At 35.7% G+C, this 22,752-nt stretch overlaps 1 protein-coding gene across 3 annotated transcripts in view; it reads left to right on the top strand.

Moving 5' to 3' along the window:
• The window catches only part of PLXDC2 (plexin domain containing 2), a 410,469-nt gene that overhangs the window by 306,666 nt on the left and 81,051 nt on the right, over window positions 1-22,752 (top strand). For all 3 annotated transcript variants that reach the window (XM_082617463.1, XM_082617461.1, XM_082617462.1), the window contains exon 10: window positions 20,707-20,767. In XM_082617463.1, coding sequence (XP_082473589.1) covers window positions 20,707-20,767 — 61 coding nt within the window. The remainder of the gene's footprint in view (window positions 1-20,706; window positions 20,768-22,752) is intronic.

Here is a 22,752-nt window from a genome sequence, read left to right as displayed (position 1 = left end):
CAAACAAACAATGAAGAACAACACAATAAATGAAATTAAAAATTCTCTAGAAGGAATAAATAGCAGAATAACTGAGGCAGAAGAACGGATAAGTGACCTGGAAGATAAAATAGTGGAAATAACTACTGCAGAGCAGAATAAAGAAAAAAGAATGAAAAGAATTGAGAACACTCTCAGAGACCTCTGGGACAACATTAAATGCACCAACATTTTAATTATAGGGGTCCCAGAAGAAGAAGAGAAAAAGAAAGGGACCGAGAAAATATTTAAAGAGATTATAGTTGAAAACTTCCCTAACATGGGAAAAGAAATAAGTCCAGGAAGTGCAGAGCATCCCATATAGGATAAATCCAGGGAGAAACACAGCAAGTCACATAGTAATTAAACTATCAAAAATTAAATACAAAGAAAAAATATTAAAAGCAGCAAGGGAAAAGCAAAAAATTACATACAAGGGAATCCCCATAGGTTAACAGCTGATGTTTCAGCAGAAACTCTGCAAGCCAAAAGGGAGTGACAGGACATATTTAAAGTGATGAAAGGGAAAAACCTACAACCAAGATTACTTTACCAAGCAAGGATCTCATTCAGATTCGACAGAGAAATTAAAACCTTTACAGACAAGCAAAAGCTAAGAGAATTCAGCACCACCAAACCAGCTTTACAACAAATGCTAAACGAACTTCTCTAGGCAGGAAACACAAGAGAAGGAAAAGACCTACAGTAACAAACCCAAAACGGTTAAGAAAATTGTAATAGGAACATACATATTGATAATTACCTTAAATATAAATGGATTAAATGCCCCAACCAAAAGACATAGACTGGCTGAATGGATACACAAATAAGACCCATATATATGCTGTCTACAAGAGACCCACTTCAGACCTAGGGACACATACAGACTGAAAGTGAAGGCATGGAAAAAGATATTCCACACAAATGGAAATCAAAAGAAAGCTGGAGTAGCAATTCTCATATCGGACAAAATAGACTTTAAAATAAAGACTATTACAAGAGATAAAGAAGGACACTACCTAATGATCAAAGGATCAATCCAAGAAGAAGATATAACAAGTGTAAATGTTTATGCACCCAACACAGGAGCACCTCAATACATAAGGCAAATGCTAACAGCCATAAAAGGAAAAATCAACAGTAACACAATAATAGTAGGGGACTTTAACACCCCATTCTCACTAATGGACAGATAAGCCAAAATGAAAATAAATAAGGAAACAAGCTTTAAATGACACAATAGACCAGATAGATTTAATTTATATTTATAGGACATTCCATCCCAAAACAGCAGATTACACTTTCTTCTCAAATGCTCATGGAACATTCTCCAGGATACATCATATCTTGGGTCACAAATCAAGCCTTGGTAAATTTAAGAAAATTGAAATCATATCAAGTATCTTTTCCAACCACAACTCTATGAGACTAGATATCATGTACAGGAAAAAAACTGTAAAAAAAATACAAACACATTGAGGCTACACAATACACTACTACATAACCAAGAGATCACTGAAGAAATCAAAGAGGAAATCAAAAAATACATACAAACAAATGACAATGAAAACACGATGACCCCAAACCTATGGGATGCAGGAAACGCAGTTCTCAGAAGGAAGTTTATAGCAATACAATCCTACCTCAAGAAACAAGAAACATCTCAAATAAACAACCTAACCTTACACCTAAAGCAATTAGAGAAAGAAGAACAAACAAAACCCAAAGTTAGCAGAAGGAAAGAAATCATAAAGATCAGATGAGAAATAAATGAAAAAGAAATGAAGGAAACAATAGCAATGATCAATAAAACTAAAAGCTGGTTCTTTGAGAAGATAAACAAAATTGATAAACCACTAAGCAGACTCACCAAGAAAAAAAAAGAAGACTCAAATCAATAGAATTGAAATTCTATTGGAATCAAAACTACAGACCAATATCACTGATGAACATAGATGCAAAAATCCTCAACAAAATACTAGCAAACAGAATCCAACAGCACATTAAAAGGATCATACACCATGATCAAGTGGGGCTTATCCCAGGAATGCAAGGATTCTTCAATATACCCAAATCAATCAATGTGATAAACCATATTAACAAATTGAAAGAGAAAAGCCATATGATCATCTCAATAGATGCAGAAAAAGCTTTCGACAAAATTCAACACCATTTATGATAAAAAGCCTCCAGAAAGTAGGCATAGAGGGAACTTACCTCAACATAATAAAGACCATGTGTGACAAACCCACAGCCAACATTGTTCTCAATGGTGAAGAATTGAAATCATTTCCACTAAGATCAGGACCAAAACAAGGTTGCCTACTCTTACCACTATTTTTCAACATAGTTTTGGAAGTTTTAGCCACAGCAATCAGAGAAGAAAAAGAAATAAAAGGAATCCAAATCAGAAAAGCTGAAGTAAAGCTGGCACTGTTTGCAGATGACATGATACTATACACAGAGAATCCTAAGGATGCTACCAGAAAACTACTAGAGCTATTCAATGCATTTGGTAAAGTAGCAAGATACAAAATTAATGACAGAAATCTCTTGCATTCCTATACACCAATGATGAAAAATCTGAAAGAGAAATTAAGGAAACACTCCCATTTACCATTGCAACAGAAAGAATAAAATACCTAGGAATAAACCTACCTAAGGAGACAAAAGACCTATATGCAGAAAACTATAAGACACTGATGAAAGAAATTAAAGATGATACAAACAGATGGAGAGATATACCATGTTCTTGGATTGGAAGAATCAACAATGTGAAAATGACTCTACTACCCAAAGCAATCTACAGATTCAGTGCAATCCCTATCAAACTACGACTGTCCTTTTTCACAGAACTAGAACAAAAAATTTCACAATTTGTATGGAAACAAAAAAGATCCCGAATAGCCAAAGCAATCTTGAGAAAGAAAAATGGAGCTGGAGGAATCAGGCTCCTGGACTTCAGACTATACTACAAAGCTACAGTAATCAAGACAGTATGGTACTGGCACAAAACCAGAAATATATATCAGTGGAACAGGATAGAAAGCCCAGAGATAAACCCACACACATATGGTCACCTTACCTTTGATAAAGGAGGCAAGAATATACAATGGAGAAAAGATAGCCTCTTCAATAAGTGTTACTGGGAGACTGGACAGCTACATGTAAAAGAATGAAATTAGAATACTACCTAACACCATACACAAAAATAAACTCAAATGGATTAGAGACCTAAATGTAAGGCCATGCACTATAAAACTCAGAGAAAAACATAGGCAGAACACTCCATGATATAAATCACAGCAAGATCCTTTTTGACCCACCTCCTAGAGAAATGGGAAAAAAACCAAAAATAAACAAATGGGACCTAATGAAACTTAAAAGCTTTTGCACAGCAAAGGAAACCATAAACAAGATGAAAAGACAACCCTCAGAATGGGAGAAAATATTTGTGAATGAAGCAACTGACAACGGATTAATCTCCAAAATTTACAAGCAACTCATGCAGCTCAATATCAAAAAACAAACAACCCAATCCAAAAATGGGCAGAAGACCTAAACAGACCTTTCTCCAATATACAGATTGCCAACAAACACATGAACAGATGCTCAACATCACTAATCATTAGAGAAATGCAAATCAAAACTCCAATGAGGTATCACCTCACACTGGTCAGAATGGCCATCATCAAAAAATCCACAAACAATAGATGCTGGAGAGGGTGTGGAGAAAAGGGTACCTTCTTGCTCTTTTGGTGGGAATGTAAATTGATACAGCCATTATGGAGGACAGTATGGAGTTTCCTTAAAAAGCTAAAAATAGAACTACCATACGACCCAGCAATCCACTCCTGAGCATATACCCTGAGAAAACCATAATTCAAAAAGACTCATGTACCACAATGTTCATTGCAGCTCTATTTACAATAGCCAGGACATGGAAGAAACCTAAGTGTCCATCAACAGATGAATGGATGAAGAAGATATGGCACATATGTACAATAGAATATTACTCAGCCATAAAAAGAAACGAAACTGAGTTATTTGTAGTGAGGTGGATGGACCTAGTGACTGTCATACAGAATGAAGTAAGTCAGAAAGAGAAAAACAAATACCATATGCTAACACATATATATGGAATCTAAAAAAAAAAAAGGTTCTGAAGAACCTAGGGGCAGGACAGGAATAAAGACTCAGACGTAGAGAATGGACTTGAGGACGTGGGGAGGGGGAAGGCTAAGCTGGGACGAAGTGAGAGAGTGGCATGGACATATATACACTACCAAATGTAAAATAGATAGCTAGTGGGAAGCAGCTGCATAACACAGGGTGATCAGCTCGGTGCTTTGTGTCCACATAGAGGGCTGGGATAGGAAGGGTGTGAGGGAGACACAAGAGGAAGGGGATATGGGGATATATGTATATGTATAGCTGATTCACTTTGTTATAAAGCAGAAACTAACACACCATTGTAAAGCAATTATTCTCCAATAAAGATGTTAAAAAAATAAAATAAAAATTTTTGATGGATGGGTGGTTGGAGAGATGAAGGGAAAAATAAATGCTAGGGTTGGAATTTCTCTATTAGGTTTTTATGCCTTCTCTTAGCACATGTGGTCTTGCTAAGAATGTTCATGCACTGGATGAGCAATCCAAAGCAGATGTCCCTCCCCTTACCTACTTTAGGGGGTTTATTAACATATTTACACTAACCTCCACTGAAAGCTTATCTGAAAGGTTTGTTGTAAAAGATACATATAAAGTTTTGTTTAATAATAATCGAGGTTATATTTGTGCAGAGTGCATAACTGGCAAGCTAGAGTCCTCATGAAAAAAGTAAAAACTGTGAATTAGAGAAAGTAATAGCACAAAGGTAGAATTCTCAAGGGAAAAAAAAGATTTGTGAATTATCTATTAAGATTTCATGCAGCAAAAATGGCATATAAAGAGTTTATTTCAGGGGCTTCCCTGGTGGCACTGTGGTTGAGAGTCCGCCTGCCGATGCAGGGGACGCGGGTTTGTGCCCCGGTCCGGGAAGATCCCATATGCCGCGGAGCGGCTGGGCCCGTGAGCCATGGCCGCTGAGCCTGTGCGTCCGGATCCTGTGCTCCGCAATGGGAGAGGCCACAGCAGTGAGAGGCCTGCGTACCGCAAAAAAAAAAAAAAAAAGTTTATTTCATATAGGAGAGTTAGTCCTGTATTGCTTTTTGCGTGTGTTTTCTACTCATATATCAGAAGATGGAGCTGAAATGGACCTATATTCTCAGTCTATGACAAAAGAGAATAATCCTTTATGTCATATTTCAGAGGAAGGGGCATAAAATACCTCAGAGACTTAAATTGTTGTATGCAAGCATAAACCTAGATTGTCTAAAATAAAGTGAACATGGTAGGAGAGAAATATACTAGAAAACTTGACTAGAAAGACTTACGGAAGTTGAGCACAGAATTTTTAACTAGAAATGTCTGTGAAGTGTAAGGATCAGATTCATGGCCTAAATGCCATATGCCCAGTTTTCTCACCACAGGTCTGCTTTACGCCTATGGTCCCTATGCCCTATTTCTTTCTCTCTCAAAAGTGTAGTGGTTCGCCCTATAAGTTAATTATATGGTCACCCTACCTAACACCATTATGGAAATCCTTGCTATTGTCTAAGTTTTAACTGCATTTGTGTGTTCAGGATCTAAGGCATAGCTAGAATTCCTAGGTTAAGTTCAATTATTCTCCATAAAGGAATTCCTCTGACAGCGATCACAAGACCCACAGGCCTGAAGTATTTACTATCTGGCCGTTTACAGGAAAAATTTGCCAGACAAATGGAAAACATATAACAAATATGTTGATTAATCAGAAGAAAAAGTAAAATATGTATTCACAATAAATTATTTTGGAAGAAAATATTGACTGTCTGGTTTTGAAGGGTTTAATGAAGTAAACAGTGACGCTGGGATAAATGAGGTGATTCTAATAGTTATCACCTAAGGAAATGACAAACAGCAAATGAAGGACCAGGTCAAATTAATATAATAGTGTTTGAAAATGAATAATAAAGAAGATTTTGAGAAGGTTGAATTAATGGGTCTTCTGAACAATTAACATGAAGATTCAGATCTAGATATCCATTCTCCATATGCTTATATAGCTTTTGCTATAAATATTTTTCGATCTGGGTTAAAGGGGTGCTCTGGAATACTAAGTCAGTTTCATTGAAAGCAAATCTGAAGAAAAATCTACACATCCAAGAATGCTTCTGTTAACATAAGGTGACACTAACTGTATTTTATGAAGCAGAAAATTGCTTCACACTCAAATTCTTGAAATTCTTCTTTTTGCTGCCTTTAATGGGACATAGAACATTTGTACACATGAGCTGCATAAAACTCTAATAGAATTAGCATTTAGTAATTTGATATTTTATATGCCTGACAAATCTGATATAGAATAAAGGAAGGAAATAAGGAAGCAGAACACTCTTTTATGACCGGAATCATTTCTTAAAGTGGAATGAATTTACTAATACATTGTTGGTAATCTACATAAGGACCTGGGCTTGGTATAGTCTTAGAAACAGACCCTTCCAGGTGAGTTCACAGATTTATAATGAAGAAAAAATAATAAAAGTTTTAAAAGAAAACAAAGATTTGGGCTTCCCTGGTGGCGCAGTGGTTGAGAGTCCGCCTGCCGATGCAGGGGACACGGGTTCGTGCCCCTGTCCGGGAGGATCCCACATGCCGCGGAGCGGCTGGGCCCGTGAGCCACGGCCGCTGAGCCTGCGCGTCCGGAGCCTGTGCCCCGCAACGGGAGAGGCCACAACAGTGAGAGGCCCGCGTACCGCAAAAAAAAAAAAAAAGAAAGAAAAGAAAACAAAGCTTTATGTATACTAAAAGCCACTACAAAATTATACGTATTATTTTTTTAAGCATTGATATTACAATCTAGACTTCAAGAGGCAAATTGAACTCAAATGTAGATAGATAGATAGATAGGGATATATTTCAAAATACTTAAACATGCAGTTTTAAAATAATAAGGAAATCGTCCTATATAACATTGCAACAAATTCTAGAAATCTTGGAAGTGTTTCCACCGAAATCAATGTACTTCTACTTGGAATAATCACTCTTAAGACTTTAGAAGATAAAGCTGAGTTTCCCATGAGCCGAAGATATACATGGAGAAATATGTTCCTTGAGCAAATAAATTAATGAAATGGAGCAATGACTATTTTCAAGTCTGAATGATTAATGGACTACCACACATGGACTACCACACATGTATGAGAGATACTCTAATTTAACTTGGATCTTAGAAAAGTTATCTCACAAGTATAATATCTCTTGAAGGAAATAGAAGTGCACTATCAAAAATCATTAAGCAAATATCTTTTAAAAGACAGTGTTCTGCTGGTCATTATAAGATTCACTCAGGTATTATTGTCTGGCATTAAAATGCCTTAAATTACATCTTCTAGGGACATACAGAGAGAAAAAGTTGCTTCTCTTCTTGGAGTGCCCTGTTAAACTTATATTACCATATTTTAAATGAGCTCATAGTACTTGTCTAAAAGATTTAATTACATTGTAAAATATAATGATAACAGGCCTAGATTAATTAATGGGATGAGGTATACAAATGATTTAATAAAATGGTTTTCAAACTTTTTCTTCTTAAGCAGGAGAAACATTTTTGAAAAACGGAAACTTCAAATACAAAACGGATAAAATTGTATCTTATAGCGGGTTCATAGCCAGGCCCTCCCATCTCCTCCTCACTCACTACAGCAGTCATTGAAGGCCTCTGCAAAACTAAACCCTGAACTCCGGACAGAGCTTAAAAATCCGTGATTAATAACAGGTTTTCCTAGTTTAAAATACTAATCTTCCTATTTCACCCATTCTTTCTACAGATCATTTGCGAGGACCCAAATGCGCTGTGATTAGAAACACTTTATCTCTTAAGGAGTGGTGGTGGAGGCAGAGAGGAGGGGGAGAGAGAGATTGATTTGTCTGGGACGGTTACTGGTTCCTGTTCCTGGACAGATGATGACAAATGTCACCTTTATTCCCTTATAGTACTTTCCCAAATGGTAAACAAGGATAAAGAAAAGTTCATCCTATGGTTCTCTGAGAAACTAGAAATACCATCTTATCTGTTTCTCTATAAATCTCAGCATTCCAAGTAAAATTCTGAAACTTTTTATAGTAAAAAATAATTAAATTGGGATACAGACCTTTCTTTGATGAGACAGATAATCATCTCCTTGAAGGGATTTCTGGTTCCTTACCCAAGCCCGACTTTGCTATCTTGGCAGAACAGAGGTGAGTTGATTCATGCAACGTTGATGTTCCTGAGGAAGACAGACAGCTCTGAAAGACCAGGAGCCATTAATCTCTGAGCAGCATGGAATAAAAATTTACTGGCAGAAGGATAGCATTTTACAGAGGCATGGCACACCTAAACCTGCAAGACTTTATGTTCCTTTTCTGGAGCCGACAGCAAAGTAAAAGTCACTGCTCTTTCTGTCCACTTCTATGCATTTGAAAGTGCCATTTAAGTATAATATTTGGTCTGAAATCAAGAAGTTTTAAGAAAGGGTGTCAAAAATCAGAATCCGGAAATGTCCAGGGGTTTTATTTATAACTGGGTGTTTGCTTCCATGGCTCACAGCCATGAGGAAGAATTTTTTTTTTCTTTCCCTGAGGACTCAACTCTCACTTCTGGTCTACCAAAATAGCAAAGTTGAATGCTGGGCAAGGAATTTTTAGATTCTGGAAGAATTCATTCATCAAAAAGAAAAGATTTCTTCTCTTTGTTTTATATACCTAACTTTTGTGGCTAAAGAAGCTGGGTCAGTACTTGAAGGATATTTTATAGATTTTCAGTTATATCAATAACTGGTTAGGTTACAATATGTTTTTTTCCCAATAGGCATTTTTTGACCTGTGCTAGGTGCTATGGATGGCAAGAAAGCATAAAATAACTTATATTTATTGAGCACTCACTATGTCAAACACTGGAAGGGTACTTCATCTATATTATCTCATTTAATCCTCACCCAGTGAAGGTAGATTTTACAATCTCCAATTTACAGAAACAATCTCCAACAATAACTCGCCATAGATCTCACCCCATAATCTCCAATAATAACTTGGAGGTGGATCACAATCAATCAATGGCCAAGTCAAGACCTGAACCTAATTTTATGTTTGCAATTCTGAAGCTCATGCTCTTTCCACTAAATAATTCAGCCTCAATTTTTTGCAGTAGTCAAATGGGAATAAACGTAAGGAATACTGCCAGATTTGGGTGAGAATTACATAACTGACAGTTATTGAACACGTGTCAACTACTACATGATCGAACGACATCAATAACCTCCACTTCCTTCCTTTTCTTTTCCTCATTATACCCATAGTAAGTGAGATGATGTTTTGTTTTGTTTTTCCCTGGCAGTGCCCCAAAAGCATGTTGAAATTATTAATAAAGTTAATTATTAATTTAAGTCTAGAGACTCCATTGCTCCTAGTGCCCTAATTCAGAAAGGGAGTTGAGTGTGGCAAGGGGAGTTCTCTTTTCTAATGTGACACAATGTGCTGTGCTCCCAAATTCTTCAGAATGTGCTAGAATGCTGCCCAAATACAGGACTCCAGAAGTTGCACGCTTAGTTGGGAAAAGACTATTGTTTTTTAAATGGAATACTCACTTTACACAAATATTCTAAAAGCTACAAAAATGATTAATTTTGCTGTTAGGAATAATTACCAATAAATATAATCTTCCTTTTTCTAAGATAAAAACTATGTAACATCTTATTCATGTGTATATAATTTGAAGAAACAAAATGAGCTATCTATTTAATTGTAATAGTCTGCCTTCAATTACCATACCTCAGCCTCAGATTACCATATATGTTCTTTGAAGAATTATGGTGTTTCTAAAGGAGTTGAAATCTTTCATAAATAAGAAGCCAAACTGTTAAAATGTGTTTTCAGCCAGATTCTGGCAAGTTGCCAAAGCCATATTTAAGATCAGTCAGTGAAGGAATATTTTCTTCGTACAGTTGGGATAACAAGTTTGATTTTAAATGGTAATAGCCTTTGGTAAACTGAAGACTTTGTATTTATCTCTAATTGTATAACTTTTATCATACAGTAAATTTTCTATTCTCAAGCTGGGCACTGTAATCTTTTTTTTTTTTTTCTTTCATAAATTTATTTATTTATTTTTGGCTGTGTTGGGTCTTCGTTTCTGTGCAAGGGCTTTCTCTAATTGTGGCAAGCGGGGGCCACTCTTCATTGCAGTGCGCGGGCCTCTCACTATCGCAGCCTCTGTTGTTGCGGAGCACAGGCTCCAGACGCGCAGGCTCAGTAGTTGTGGCTCACGGGCCTAGTTGCTCCGCGGCATGTGGGATCTTCCCAGACCAGGCCTCGAACCCGTGTCCCCTGCATTAGCAGGCATATTCTCAACCACTGCGCCACCAGGGAAGCCCTGGGCACTGTAATCTTGATTGGAGGTTGCACTTGGGAGAAGGATAATCCTCCATGAGAGGAACCTTCCCTGGGAGCACAGCCTGGGTTAAGTCTCATAGAAGAGGTGAGTCAGATGGAATGGTAAAAGGGGCTTCAATAAAACAGAAGGCAAGCAAACTAAGTATGTTAGAAATTTGAAAAGGAGTTGGTAGAAAGCAAAGGAAAATGCTGAGTCTTTGTTGTTGTTTGTGTCTCAGTTTCACCTAAGACCCAGCGGCTACCCTCTTCTGGAAATCCTAGAGCAGATCATTTCTTAAGCTGACCATATTGACAGATGGCTCAATGACCAGAGATGTCTGGTTTCGTTTGGTGATATATACTAATCCCAGTGTCTCAAAAAGCAGAATACCTGCAATTTTTGTCCTTTTAGTAGCTTATGATTTCCACCTACTCAAAAAGTTTACCCACTTATCTCTGAACATTAAACCCTAAGGTATCCTTTTGGTTCTAGCTGACTTTGTCATTGTAGTATTGAAGTCATTAGCTTTTCAGCTTTCCAACATCATAACAAATATTACTTTGTATCTCTAATGAGGGTTGTTGTAAGTCTCAGCAGTTCAGTAATTCTTCTAAAGTCTGCTGTGGCTGCCTTGTTTTTGCCACTTAATCAAGCTATTACTTATTTTACTTTACATTTATACAAGGAAGATGAGAGGCAGGAAGCTGTTAATGATTTGATTATTTTGCCAAAGCTTCACTTTCTTGGGTTCTAACTTTGCCTCTTCAAACTGTACAGTACGATGCTGATTAGAAGTAGTGAGAGTAGCCATTTTGTCTTGTTTCTAATTTTAGGAGAAAAACATTCAGTCTTTCATCGTTATGTAGGATGTTAGCTATAGATTATTCATAGAGATATTGCATTATAGTTAACAAAGTCAAACTAATTAAAACATGGCCAAATAATGTATTTACTCCATGAATGCAAACATGGTTTGGTTTAAAGAAATCTATTAATGCCATTTATAGCACTGGTATTGAAAATCATTTAGTCATCTTGATAGATGGGAATATATTTAATAAAATCCAACATTTTTTTCTAAGTAAAAATGTTAACAGACTGAAATAGAAATATGCATATTAACATGATAACAAATATTATTTCAAACAGCGGAAAAAATATACTAAACATTAATGCCCCTGAGACATTCCCATTAAAATAAGGAAGAAGGCATGGGTATGATTACCACTATTATGTACCAGAATTCTATAACTCTGGTTAACACACAGAGAAAAGAAACAAATAAGAGACATGACTATTGGAAAGGAGAAGCAAAGTTATTATTTGTAAGTAAAGGAATCAGATACAAAATACACAGAAGTCAGTAGCTTTCCATGTCAGAAATAACCATTTAGAAAATGCAATGGTTAAAGCTCCTTAACTATAGCAAAAATAGATAAAATAGTTACTAACAAACTTAATAATGTATAGGTTCCATATAAAGAAAATAATGAAAATTTGATGAGGCACTTAAAAGAACACCTGAATAAACATTTTAATGGATGGAAAGCTAGAATATATTAAGATGTCAATTATTTCCACATCAATTCCATCAATAACATTATTATTTGGACATCAGAATATAATTATAAAAATCACAGAGGAGAATAAAGAGTGAGACAACTCAAGAAAATATTATAAAATAAGTTCAATTAAGGCAGACTTAAACTAAGTTTAGATAAATCATTAGATAAAACTGTAATAATGAAATCATTATAGGAATTGTACAAGAAGAAACAAGGCCATCAATGGAAGATTATACAATTTCAGAAATAGGCCTTAGCATATGAGTTTATTATGTGATTAAACATGCAATTCCAAACGATGGATAAAGATCTCTTATTCAAGGACGGTTAAGAGATCCTGGGACTTTTAGCCATCAATCTGAATAAAATTTGTCTCTTTAGGTTTGGTTCTAACATCATGCCATATACCACAATAAATTGAGAGTAGATTAAAGAATTGAAAGTAAAGAATGAAATAATGAACTAACTAGGAGAGATTATGGCAAATTTTACTTAATGCCAATGTAACGGAGGCCTCTCTGAGCAAAAGGCAAAGAAAGGAATCTTTGAAGAAAATGTTGAAAAACTTCACAGTGTAAAGATACAAACCACTGTATGGCAAAAAAAAAAAAATCATTTAGAATTGAATGGCAAATTACAGACAGATGATATATTTAACAGAAATTTAATGCCTTATTTTATAGACACACTATAAAAAAAGAATAGCCCAATTGAATAAAATGAGTAAAAGAAATGAATATACACTCAAAGATATAGAAAGACATACGAATTGTCAATAAACATGGCTTAACATTTCACCTCACCTGTAATAAAGAAATGCTAATTAAAGCATGACTGTCACTTTTAATCCATCAAGTTGCAAAAAGAATGGTGGTATGTATTTTTATAAGGGTTAAAATAACCTACGTGTGCTCATATAAAAGTTGAATAATTTTTTCTAGTTTTATTGAGAAATAATAGACATACATCACCAAATAATTTTAAGGCTTCTAGCATGATAGTTTGATTTACATATATTGTGAAATGGTTACCACAGTAGGTTAAGCTAACACCCATCTTCTCATATAGATACAAAAAAAGGAAAGAAAAAAAAGGAAAAAATTTTTCTTTTATGATAACTCACAGAATTTACTCTTTTAACAACTTTCCTATATAGCATACAATAAAATTTTTATCAAGCCATATAATGAAGTATATGCTGTCATTAAAAATTAACTCTCAAGGGATATTTATGGACATGGAAAAATGCCCAGATTATCATATTAACTGTAGAAAAGTGTTATCACATGTTATGATTCCAATTTGATTAATACATAAGTATATATAATTATATGTTAAATAAAGATTGGTTGGAAAATAAAACTAACAATATCTTAGCATTGGGATATTATCTACTTTAATTTCTGTTTTTATACTTTTCTGTAATTTTCTATTAAAATGATTATTTTACAAACCAGGAAATACTATTTAAAGCATAAATATGATTAAAATTTTAAACTATTAGGATAGTATTATTCAAACTGAGGGTTGCAATTCAGGAGGGTCATGCTATCAATTACCCAGTGGGTTGCAACCAGCATTTTTGTTAATGAAATAGAATGGAATACAAATATCTCTGTGCTTTATTTGTATGTTTAGAGAAAAAAAAGAAACATCACAATAAATATTTAGTTTCAGCATACACAAACACACAACCATACACACATAACCAGATATGTAAATGTCTAAACACTTGATGTTAACTATGTTTCTTGATATGGTTTACTTCAAAAAGTTTGAGAAACTACATTGGAGTAATCTGGTTTTTGATAGAATTAAAGATTTCTGAAATTGCATACTTCGTATTGCTAATGCAGTCACATCCCCTCATGCAGGTGAATCAGCACAAAGCTGGAAGTCGTTGAGGAATTCAGATTTAACTATTTCATCTACTGCTGGTTTTTAAAAAATAACAACCACAGTGTCCAAACATCAGGCTTAAACTTGTGAATACAGAGATTATATGATGCTCTGTAATGAAGGATTATTTAAGTCAATACACAGCCAAACTTGCATCATTTAAAATTCCCTGAGCCATATTTCAGTATTCACTAGCAGCACGTAAAAGTTAGGTAGAACAAAGATAACAATTGAATTTTATTGTGAGATTAGTATTGCAACAAGTCAGTCCAAGTCTTTTGAATCAAATAGCTTTTAACTGTTTCCATATGGGTGAATACTTCATTCTCTTGCCCCTTCTAAGTAGTATTTTAAGAAACTTTTTTTTGTAGGTATAAAATAAGTACTCAGATATCTAATAATCTGGGTAGAGTCAGCCTCTCTCTGATTAAAACATGCTGAAAGTTCACAGCACTAGCCTATTACTAATTATTTGGCCCTAAAATGAGTTTACTGGATTGTCCAGTGTATAACTGATTGTTTTTATGCATCACTATTTCATGGCATATTTAAGTCTACTTTTATATGTCCTTCATTCCCTTAAAGTATTAACAGTGCATAAATGAGGATATTTTGCCAACATCAGTAATGCCTTTTAATCATAATGATTTTTGAAAAGGTCAGCTTATTTCCAGATAAGCCTAAATAATATAGCTTCATTCCCAGCATCAATTCTTTCCTACCTTACACATTCCAAAACTGAAAACAGACTTGTAATCAGGAGGTGACACTCAGAGGAAGAAAGAACTCCAGCATGGAAAGCCAATTACAAAATTTTTTTCCCTTTTGAAAATATTTTTCATTGAAAGATAGGGGAAATAAAAACCAAAAAGTTTTTAAAAAATCTTTTTAACCAATAGTTTGGAAGGAAAGAGAAATAAGATGTGAATTTTTTTAATGAGATAAAAGAATTGGAAGGATAAAAGACCCTGGTGTTATACTTTTAAACACATATTAGGGCTGCTCTAGATTCTAGAAATCTAAAGAAAAATTAAGCCTTTATTTTATAAAACCTGCAGCTCTGCAAGATGCCACAGCTGTAAAATGACAAGGTTCTGAATATCAGATGATTTGACCCCAGTTTTCCATCCAAAACTCATCTCCAAAGCAAAGTTCCTGTGTTCTGCAGATAACTATTCTTGTTGGCATTGGATTATGATTCTGAGCTACAACTAATATCAAGAGCTTTTATTAAAAGAAAACATGCTGGGCCTCCCTGGTGGCGCAGTGGTTGGGAGTCCGCCTGCCGATGCAGGGGATGCGGGTTCGTGCCCCGGTCTGGGAGGATCCCATGTGCCGCGGAGCGGCTGGGCCCGTGAGCCATGGCCGCTGGGCCTGTGCGTCCGGAGCCTGTGCTCCGCAACGGGAGAGGCCACAACAGTGAGAGGCCCGCGTACGGGAAAAAAAAAAAAAAAAAAAAAAAAAAAAAAAAAAAAAAGAAAACATGCTGCATACCCTTGCATATTATAATGATGTGAAATTTCATAATTTGTCCTATAGTGCTGTCTCTGTAATAGATTACTGTGTGCTTAAATTCACCTGTCATTCCCAGAGCTCTTTGTACGGAGTGGTTCAGGCATGAAAATTCTGAAAAACTTTAAGCTCAAGTTTCTTGATTTTAGGAGAAATGTTTTTAGCAGTAAAATCATCCATCTCATGCCTGAGGCCAATTAGGAACAAGCATGCCCCATATGGGAAATGAGATATGATTTTTTTCTAATATTCTATTGATAATAATGATGATTATAATCAGCATTGTACATTTTATGACCTACCTTTCCAATGAAATTTTTTCGGTATTTCAAAACAAATTGATTTCCCCATATCTTATGCTCCAGACTCATGGTAAAATAAATGTTATTAGTTAGTTATAATCACAGATGTTTATCATTATACTTGTTTCTCTTCTAAAATACTTCCTTTTTAAAGAATTTTCCATGTTTTTGATGCTGGAGGATCATTTTTCACACTTTTGCAGACGATGGCAAGAAAACTTACTAAATGTGCAATTGATTTTTCCATTAAGATAGCATGCCAATAAGTACACCCAAGGCTGCAAGGACCATTTAAATCATCAGACACTTTGATGAGGCATTCTAGTCTTCAGAATTTTAAAGATCTTTATTTTTAGATAACAGGTCAGGAAACTACAGCAAGTGGGCCAAATTGGACCCACTTCCTGGCTTTGTAAATAAAGTTTTATTGAAACACAGCCACACCCGTTTCTTTATGCATTTGTCTGTGGCTGCTTTTGAGCGACAACCACAGAGGTGAGTAGTTAGGACAGAAACTATATAGCCTACAAAGTCTAAAGTATTTACTACCTTGTTCTTTACAAAAAACACATGCTGACCCCCGATCTCCAAATTAATTCCTAACTGGGTCTCGGGATTCTGTGAAGTTTTTCTCCTAAATTTTCTTTTGTAGATGTTTCATCTCACTGGTGAAATGACACATGTTCAATTGTGTAGAAAGACATGGACTTCATTTTTAATCCTTGTGTATATATTTTAACATTTATTTTCTTCATCTGTATATATTACCTTTGCAAAATAAGTTTTATTTCTGAAACCCTTTCCACAAAACAGGTAAGTTAGAGATGTGATGAGATTTACGCTTTAATCTCATGATTGAATAGATGCTGCAAGCTAGGAGAATTCTTTTCTAGGCCGCCTTATTAAATGGGGTTCACTTAATATGGCTCCTGAGGGCTTTGAAATCAACATCCCATTGAAACTGAGTGGAAAATAATACAATTAACTTGAAATAGAGCTCTCTAATGATTTGTTTTGGAATTAGGTAACAGTGAGAAGAAGGGAATAACTTGAAAATAAAAACATTGGAAATCTATTGTAGTTAGGAGCTCAGACTGTCGAAATCAATTCTTAAGGAATATTTACAAAACCACATAACCTCTATTTATAAATATTGAATAAAGATGTGCTCCATATTTGAAAGCAACTTAGATTTTCTCTCACAAGATTCTGTAATACTAATTCCCAAATATGATGATAAAGGACTTTAAGTGTAAAACACATTTCACATTAACATGGGACATAGCATTAATTCCTAAACGTTTTCTAAATCCTATCTATACAGTTGAAGTCCTACTTACTCATTTTCAACAGTTGTCGACCTTGCTACATACATTCTACAAAGACATTCCTTAGATATTAAAAACAGCTGATATTTACTAAATGTTGACTATACAACAAACAGTTTACTTTTAATCCTTACCCACCCTCCCTTGCCTCGTTTTATAGATGAGGAAACCGGCTTAGATAGGAAAAATAACTTGCCTAAGATCACATACCTATTTGGTGCCCAAGCCAAAATTGTAACTCGAGCAGTTTGAGCCCAGAATCTTCATTTGAACCATGTTCCCTCCAAAGTCTTGTGAGTACAAGAAGCTTGAAAGCAACCAAGTAATAATAAACACCAGCACTTGGTATTGAGGGGCATTGAAAAAGGTGTGCTAACTCTTCTGGGTGAGAGGAAAAGGAAATGCTGCTGGGAGGAGGTAAGTCTTGAGTTGAATTGGGTTTACTAATTAGAGACAAGGAAGGTATTCCAGACATATGTAATAGCGTGTTCAAAGGCAGAGACTGGAAGAGTATAACACTTTCAGGGAGATGTAATAAGTCGCAGGAGATGGGCTGGTGGAGTGTGAAGGGGCCTGCAGTATTGACATAGCTTACAGGAGGTCAGTGGTTTTCCCATTTCAGTGTGGTGAGGATCACCTGGGGCACCTGTTTACAGTGAAAATTACTGGGCCCAAGTTGTAGGAGAACCTTATCCAGTTAGATCCAGGAATTTGCATTTCAGCAGGAACACCAGGTGATTCCAGGTCAGGAGAGCCTCTCTGAGAACACTGGAAATCAACATTCTGGAGCATGACATGGTTAATGTCGTGATGTTTTAGAAAAACAACACAGCAGCTCAGTGGAGAGAGGAAGGTGTTCTCAAAAGTGATTTTTTTATTTATTTAGAATTCAGAAATAATAGAAAAGTAACTTTTCTTAATGATTTATACAACATGCACACACACACACACACACACACACATACCCTTTCATTTATAATAGGTTTTTGATGTTATTTAAACTACTGGGTTATAAAATAAAATGCTGAAAAGGCAGGGTTCTGTTGTGTTAATTTTTTAAGGCACCGTAAGGTACAAAAATGTATGAATTTTTCAAACCAAACCTTATTTGTGTTTTGCCATTCTCAGTCCTTCCCACCCTAGCAGTTAGTAAGCTGCAGTGTGAATAAATAAATGAATGGATTAGTTAATTGAATTACATGTTTTCAGTAGAACCTAATTTCACACACTATAATTGAGAGATTATTTAATAACTCAAGCAAACTACAGTGTTTCTGTACTTTTCTCTGGGATTAATATAATAATTTAAGGGACTAATTATTTAAGATAAAATTGACTCATAAATTTAAGATTTGGTACTGTCTTGTTGTAATATAAGCTAAAAGTAGCTATTTCCCACTGGCTTTGAATACATCTAGAATGGAGTAAGTAAAGACAAACTGCATTTTAAAAATTATCTGTTGCATTTAATAACCTGTCAGATGGCTCCCAAAATATATTCTTTGTAGAAAATCGATATATTCCCATCTTGCAGAAGAGAATGTCAGTATACTTTTCAATATTTAAGTAAACTCGAAGGGAAGAAAAAGAAAAAAGAGGCAACAGCCATCTAATTCATCTGGAATTGGACTCTAAACGGCAGAGTCTCTTTGGGTAACCAGAGATAGCCTTGACCAACTGGGGACTCTCAAACTCAGGATGCCAGATCACACACTGATGTTTATTCCACACTTAAGCTTGTTCAACACAGATGGTAGGTATAAAATAGCTGAGCTCTAACAGATCATGTCCGGGCAGAATGATATATATGGTCTTTTTTGTTGACAGTCGAGCTGTTTTCACATTCCACTTGAATTAAATTGTGCTCATTCATGCCATGGTACCTGATCTCTGGCAGGGATTCTTATAAAAAATCATCGTGTAGATTCATTGCAAAACAAGTGGAAAAAAAAGTTGTAAAGTAGCACTATAAGAAAAATAAGACTAAAGTTGAACAGCCTATAAGAAACTATGACAAAAAGCCTCCATTTATTTTGAAAAAAAGATAAATATCTATTTAGATTAATATTTATTAATATGGATTCATATATATTATATATAAGTATATATATTAATATATTAAAATTCAGGGGCAGTGCAAATCCTTAACTTTCATAAACTGGTAAAAATGTTTAAAGTTTCTAATATGAAAAAGAAATCATATGTCAGATATACTAGGTATGATCAAATATAACACTGGCCTTAACTTTAAAATGTTCACAATCAAGTTTGGTAAATAAGACATAAAGCCATGACATTTTATATAAATGAGAAAAGTTAAATAGTAAAGTGAGAGATGATCACAGCAGTGATGACGCTTTATCCGAATGGGCTCTGGGTAGTAATTTCTGGGTCTTGAAAAGTGAATGAACTGTAGCTGGATAGGTAGGGAGGGCAGAAAATGATTTTGAGTCAAGAGAGTGAGAGTGAGCAAAATCTCATCAGCCCAGTGCGCTGAATTTGACCTTTTAGACATGACCTAATCGTAGTGCTGGTAGGGAGCCACAGGAACACGCTCAACTTCACTGATTCACTACAAGGACTCACAGAACTCAGAAAAGCTGTTATGCTCAAGGTTGCCATTTATTACAGCAAAGGGATACAGAATAAAATCAGCAAAGGGAAGGAACGTAGGGCAGAGTCCAACAGTGACCAGGCACGGCTTCCAGTCATCCTCCCCCAGTAGAGTTGGCCCATAATTCTCCCAGCAACTATTTGTGAAAACACACACCAAGTACTGCCACTCAAGGAAGCTTATCCAAGCTCATCGTTGTCCAGGATTTTTACTGAGGGCCATCACGTAGGTATGAAATTCTGCTTGACTAACTTTATCTCTCATCTCCAGTGCCCCCAGGGGTCAAACTGATGCAACATGGCCTGGGGCTCCAGGCGAATAAAAACAGACATTCACCATAAATCATATTCTTAGTATGATCTAACATAGCCCAAGACCCAAGATATACAAAGACACTTTTATCAGGCAGGATATTCCAGGGGATTAGAAGTGATCTCCCAGGAGCTGGGCAAGGGCCAGTTCTTTCTTTGGAATGTGTGGGTTTGAACACCCCAAACCCGCTGAGTTACTAAGCTTTTACTGCACGATAGGGAAAGAGTTTGTGTGACTGCAGGTCTTAAATTTTAAAATTTAACCAAAACAAATAAAAAGATCTGAAAAATACCTGCAAAAGATTTTATCCACATGTTGTGATGATGAAAAATACATATGTATGAGGAAATGAAAAGCCAACTACATAGAATAGCTACTGTCTCACCTTTGCGTGGGCATCCAGGTGTTCTGCCCGGTGCAGTGAGCCTCAGTGGCGTGATTTGTTGCCACTTGCAACCATAACAATATGATTACCTAAGGAGTAGCCCGTTATGCAGAACTCTGTAAATGCTTCTCCACTGCTCCAGCTAACGGTTCTATAGAAGAAAGTTTATGTTGTGCAGATTTTAGAATTAACTACTTACCGATCTTTTTCTTTTAATTTCTACCCCCACTCTGCACCCCATACTTTCTTTTCTGATCTGCAACATGGCCTTCTCTGAAGATGTTCCAGTGGATTTGATCGCCATCGGCAGGACTGGGTGGACAGCGGATGCCCTGAAGAGGTACACATGTGCTTTATTACGACAAGATTGTTGGGACCAAGCTGTCATGTACTGTTGCTGCAACTTAATGAAAATGGTATCTAATTTAATAAAAACGGCCATCAGTTACTGAGCCCTTATATGTACCAGATGTTGGGTTTAACTCGACATGTATTATCTCAATTTATTCTCATACCAGTCCTATGAGGTCAGAGCTGTTATTGCCTCCATAGGACCAAGAGGAGAAGAGGGAAGGGTGAGGGGAGATGTTGGGGAAGCGGGTGGAGAGAGAGTGTCTGGAATTAGGTGTGTGACTCAGCAATAGTAGAACCAGGACTTAAGTCTCTGTGAGCAAAGGGCAGTTCTCTTAAACATTTGCTGCTTTTTGAGATCTAGGAAGCCATTGTTCATCTTTTTTGCTCAAATAACAAAATCAATGGAACGGGGGGAAAGGTTGATTGCAGCAAATTGGCATGATAGAAGAAGGTAGACATGGTCTAACATGGAAACAGTTAAGTCCCAGGCAAACGTGATGGAGACAATGATGCAAAGAAGTGAATCAAGCAAGTAAATAAAATTGCAGAATGGATTTTAACCTATTTACAATTTTTTAGTGAATTGTATTTACACTGTCATTTCAGAGACATAAAAATATCCTATAAAATTCAGAAAGAAAAGTATTTGTTTCTTCTCCCTTTGTTAAGTTTTAGGGTTTGAATTTTGAATAAAAACCATTAAAACTTCTATAACTTTTCTCAGTTAGTAAAGCAAACCATGTCAAAGAGCTATTTTCAGAACTCTTAGGCAATCCTAGTTACTAGAGCCTTTATTTTTAATTTAGTTTTTATTTATGATGCCTCATAACTATCTTGAAAAATACGTCTTTCAGGATATTCTTGAACATTAAGTACAGTATTGCCAATGAAGCTTTAATCAACTTTTTGACAGTTGTTTGGGGGGAATTACAGTGATAAATACTCTTTATCTATTTCATTTCATTTATTTAACAACAGTACTTCAAAAAGAAAATATATTGATAGAGTCATAGTTGTGTTCTCAGGTTGATGTTTCTTTCTTGTTACCTCAGTTAAAAATGTTGAAATTGAATACCTGTGTAAAGATCAAGAGGGTAATTCAGACATCGTCATTTTCTTGCTTTACTGTGGGCCCACCATGAAACATAAGCTATAGAAAAGAATCCATCATATTCTAAGGCCTCCTAAAGATATTTGTGGGGAATTTAATCATGTCCTATGGCCTGTGCTAAGCACTAAAATTACAAAGATTTTTTTAAATTACCCTCTCTTCCTAAGGAGCTCAGAATCTAGTACATTCTATAATATACAATGTTTCCTTTTTATTCTGTAAGTAAATCATCAACATTACTTGCTTTATGGTGAGCAATTCTATCCTTCTGTTACAGGTAAGTAGACAAGGTCACCAAGTCCAGTCCATTTTCTGTGCCTAAAACCAGTGTTAAATTTTCCTTCTGATCTTGTGAGATGAATTTATTCAATAAGTGCAAATCCTAATATGAGCATTTATTATGTACTGCTCTAAGCACTGTAAATGTGTGAGAAATATGTATAGCAGGGGAGACAGACCCTGAACAAAGGACAACACTTAGAGAACCACACCGGCAAAGAACTCTAAGTGCATGGTCTTGTTAAATAGGACAAGGAAACATTTGCTTGGGGAGATGATATTTAACATGACTTCTGAAGGGTAACTGAAGGTAAGAAGAGTGGTGAGAGATGAGGCTGGTGAGGTAAACAGGGCCCTAAATGTAACATTGAACGAGTTTGGGCCTTATCTTAAAGGCAAGAGAAAGCTATCTGGAGGGTTTTAATTAAGGGGGTGACATGATCCAAATGACCTTTTGGAAGAATGGATACATTGTATATTACACTGTCTTAATTACTATAGCTTCATAAGAAATATTGTTTATAGAACAAACCTCCTTACTTTTTCATCTTCACAAGCATTTTGACAACTTTGGGGCTTTT

The sequence above is a fragment of the Mesoplodon mirus genome (assembly GCF_964341445.2).
Source record: "Mesoplodon mirus genome assembly, chromosome: 4".
Classification (NCBI taxonomy): Eukaryota; Metazoa; Chordata; class Mammalia; order Artiodactyla; family Ziphiidae; genus Mesoplodon; species Mesoplodon mirus.
This window is presented reverse-complemented; position numbering and strand designations above follow the sequence as displayed.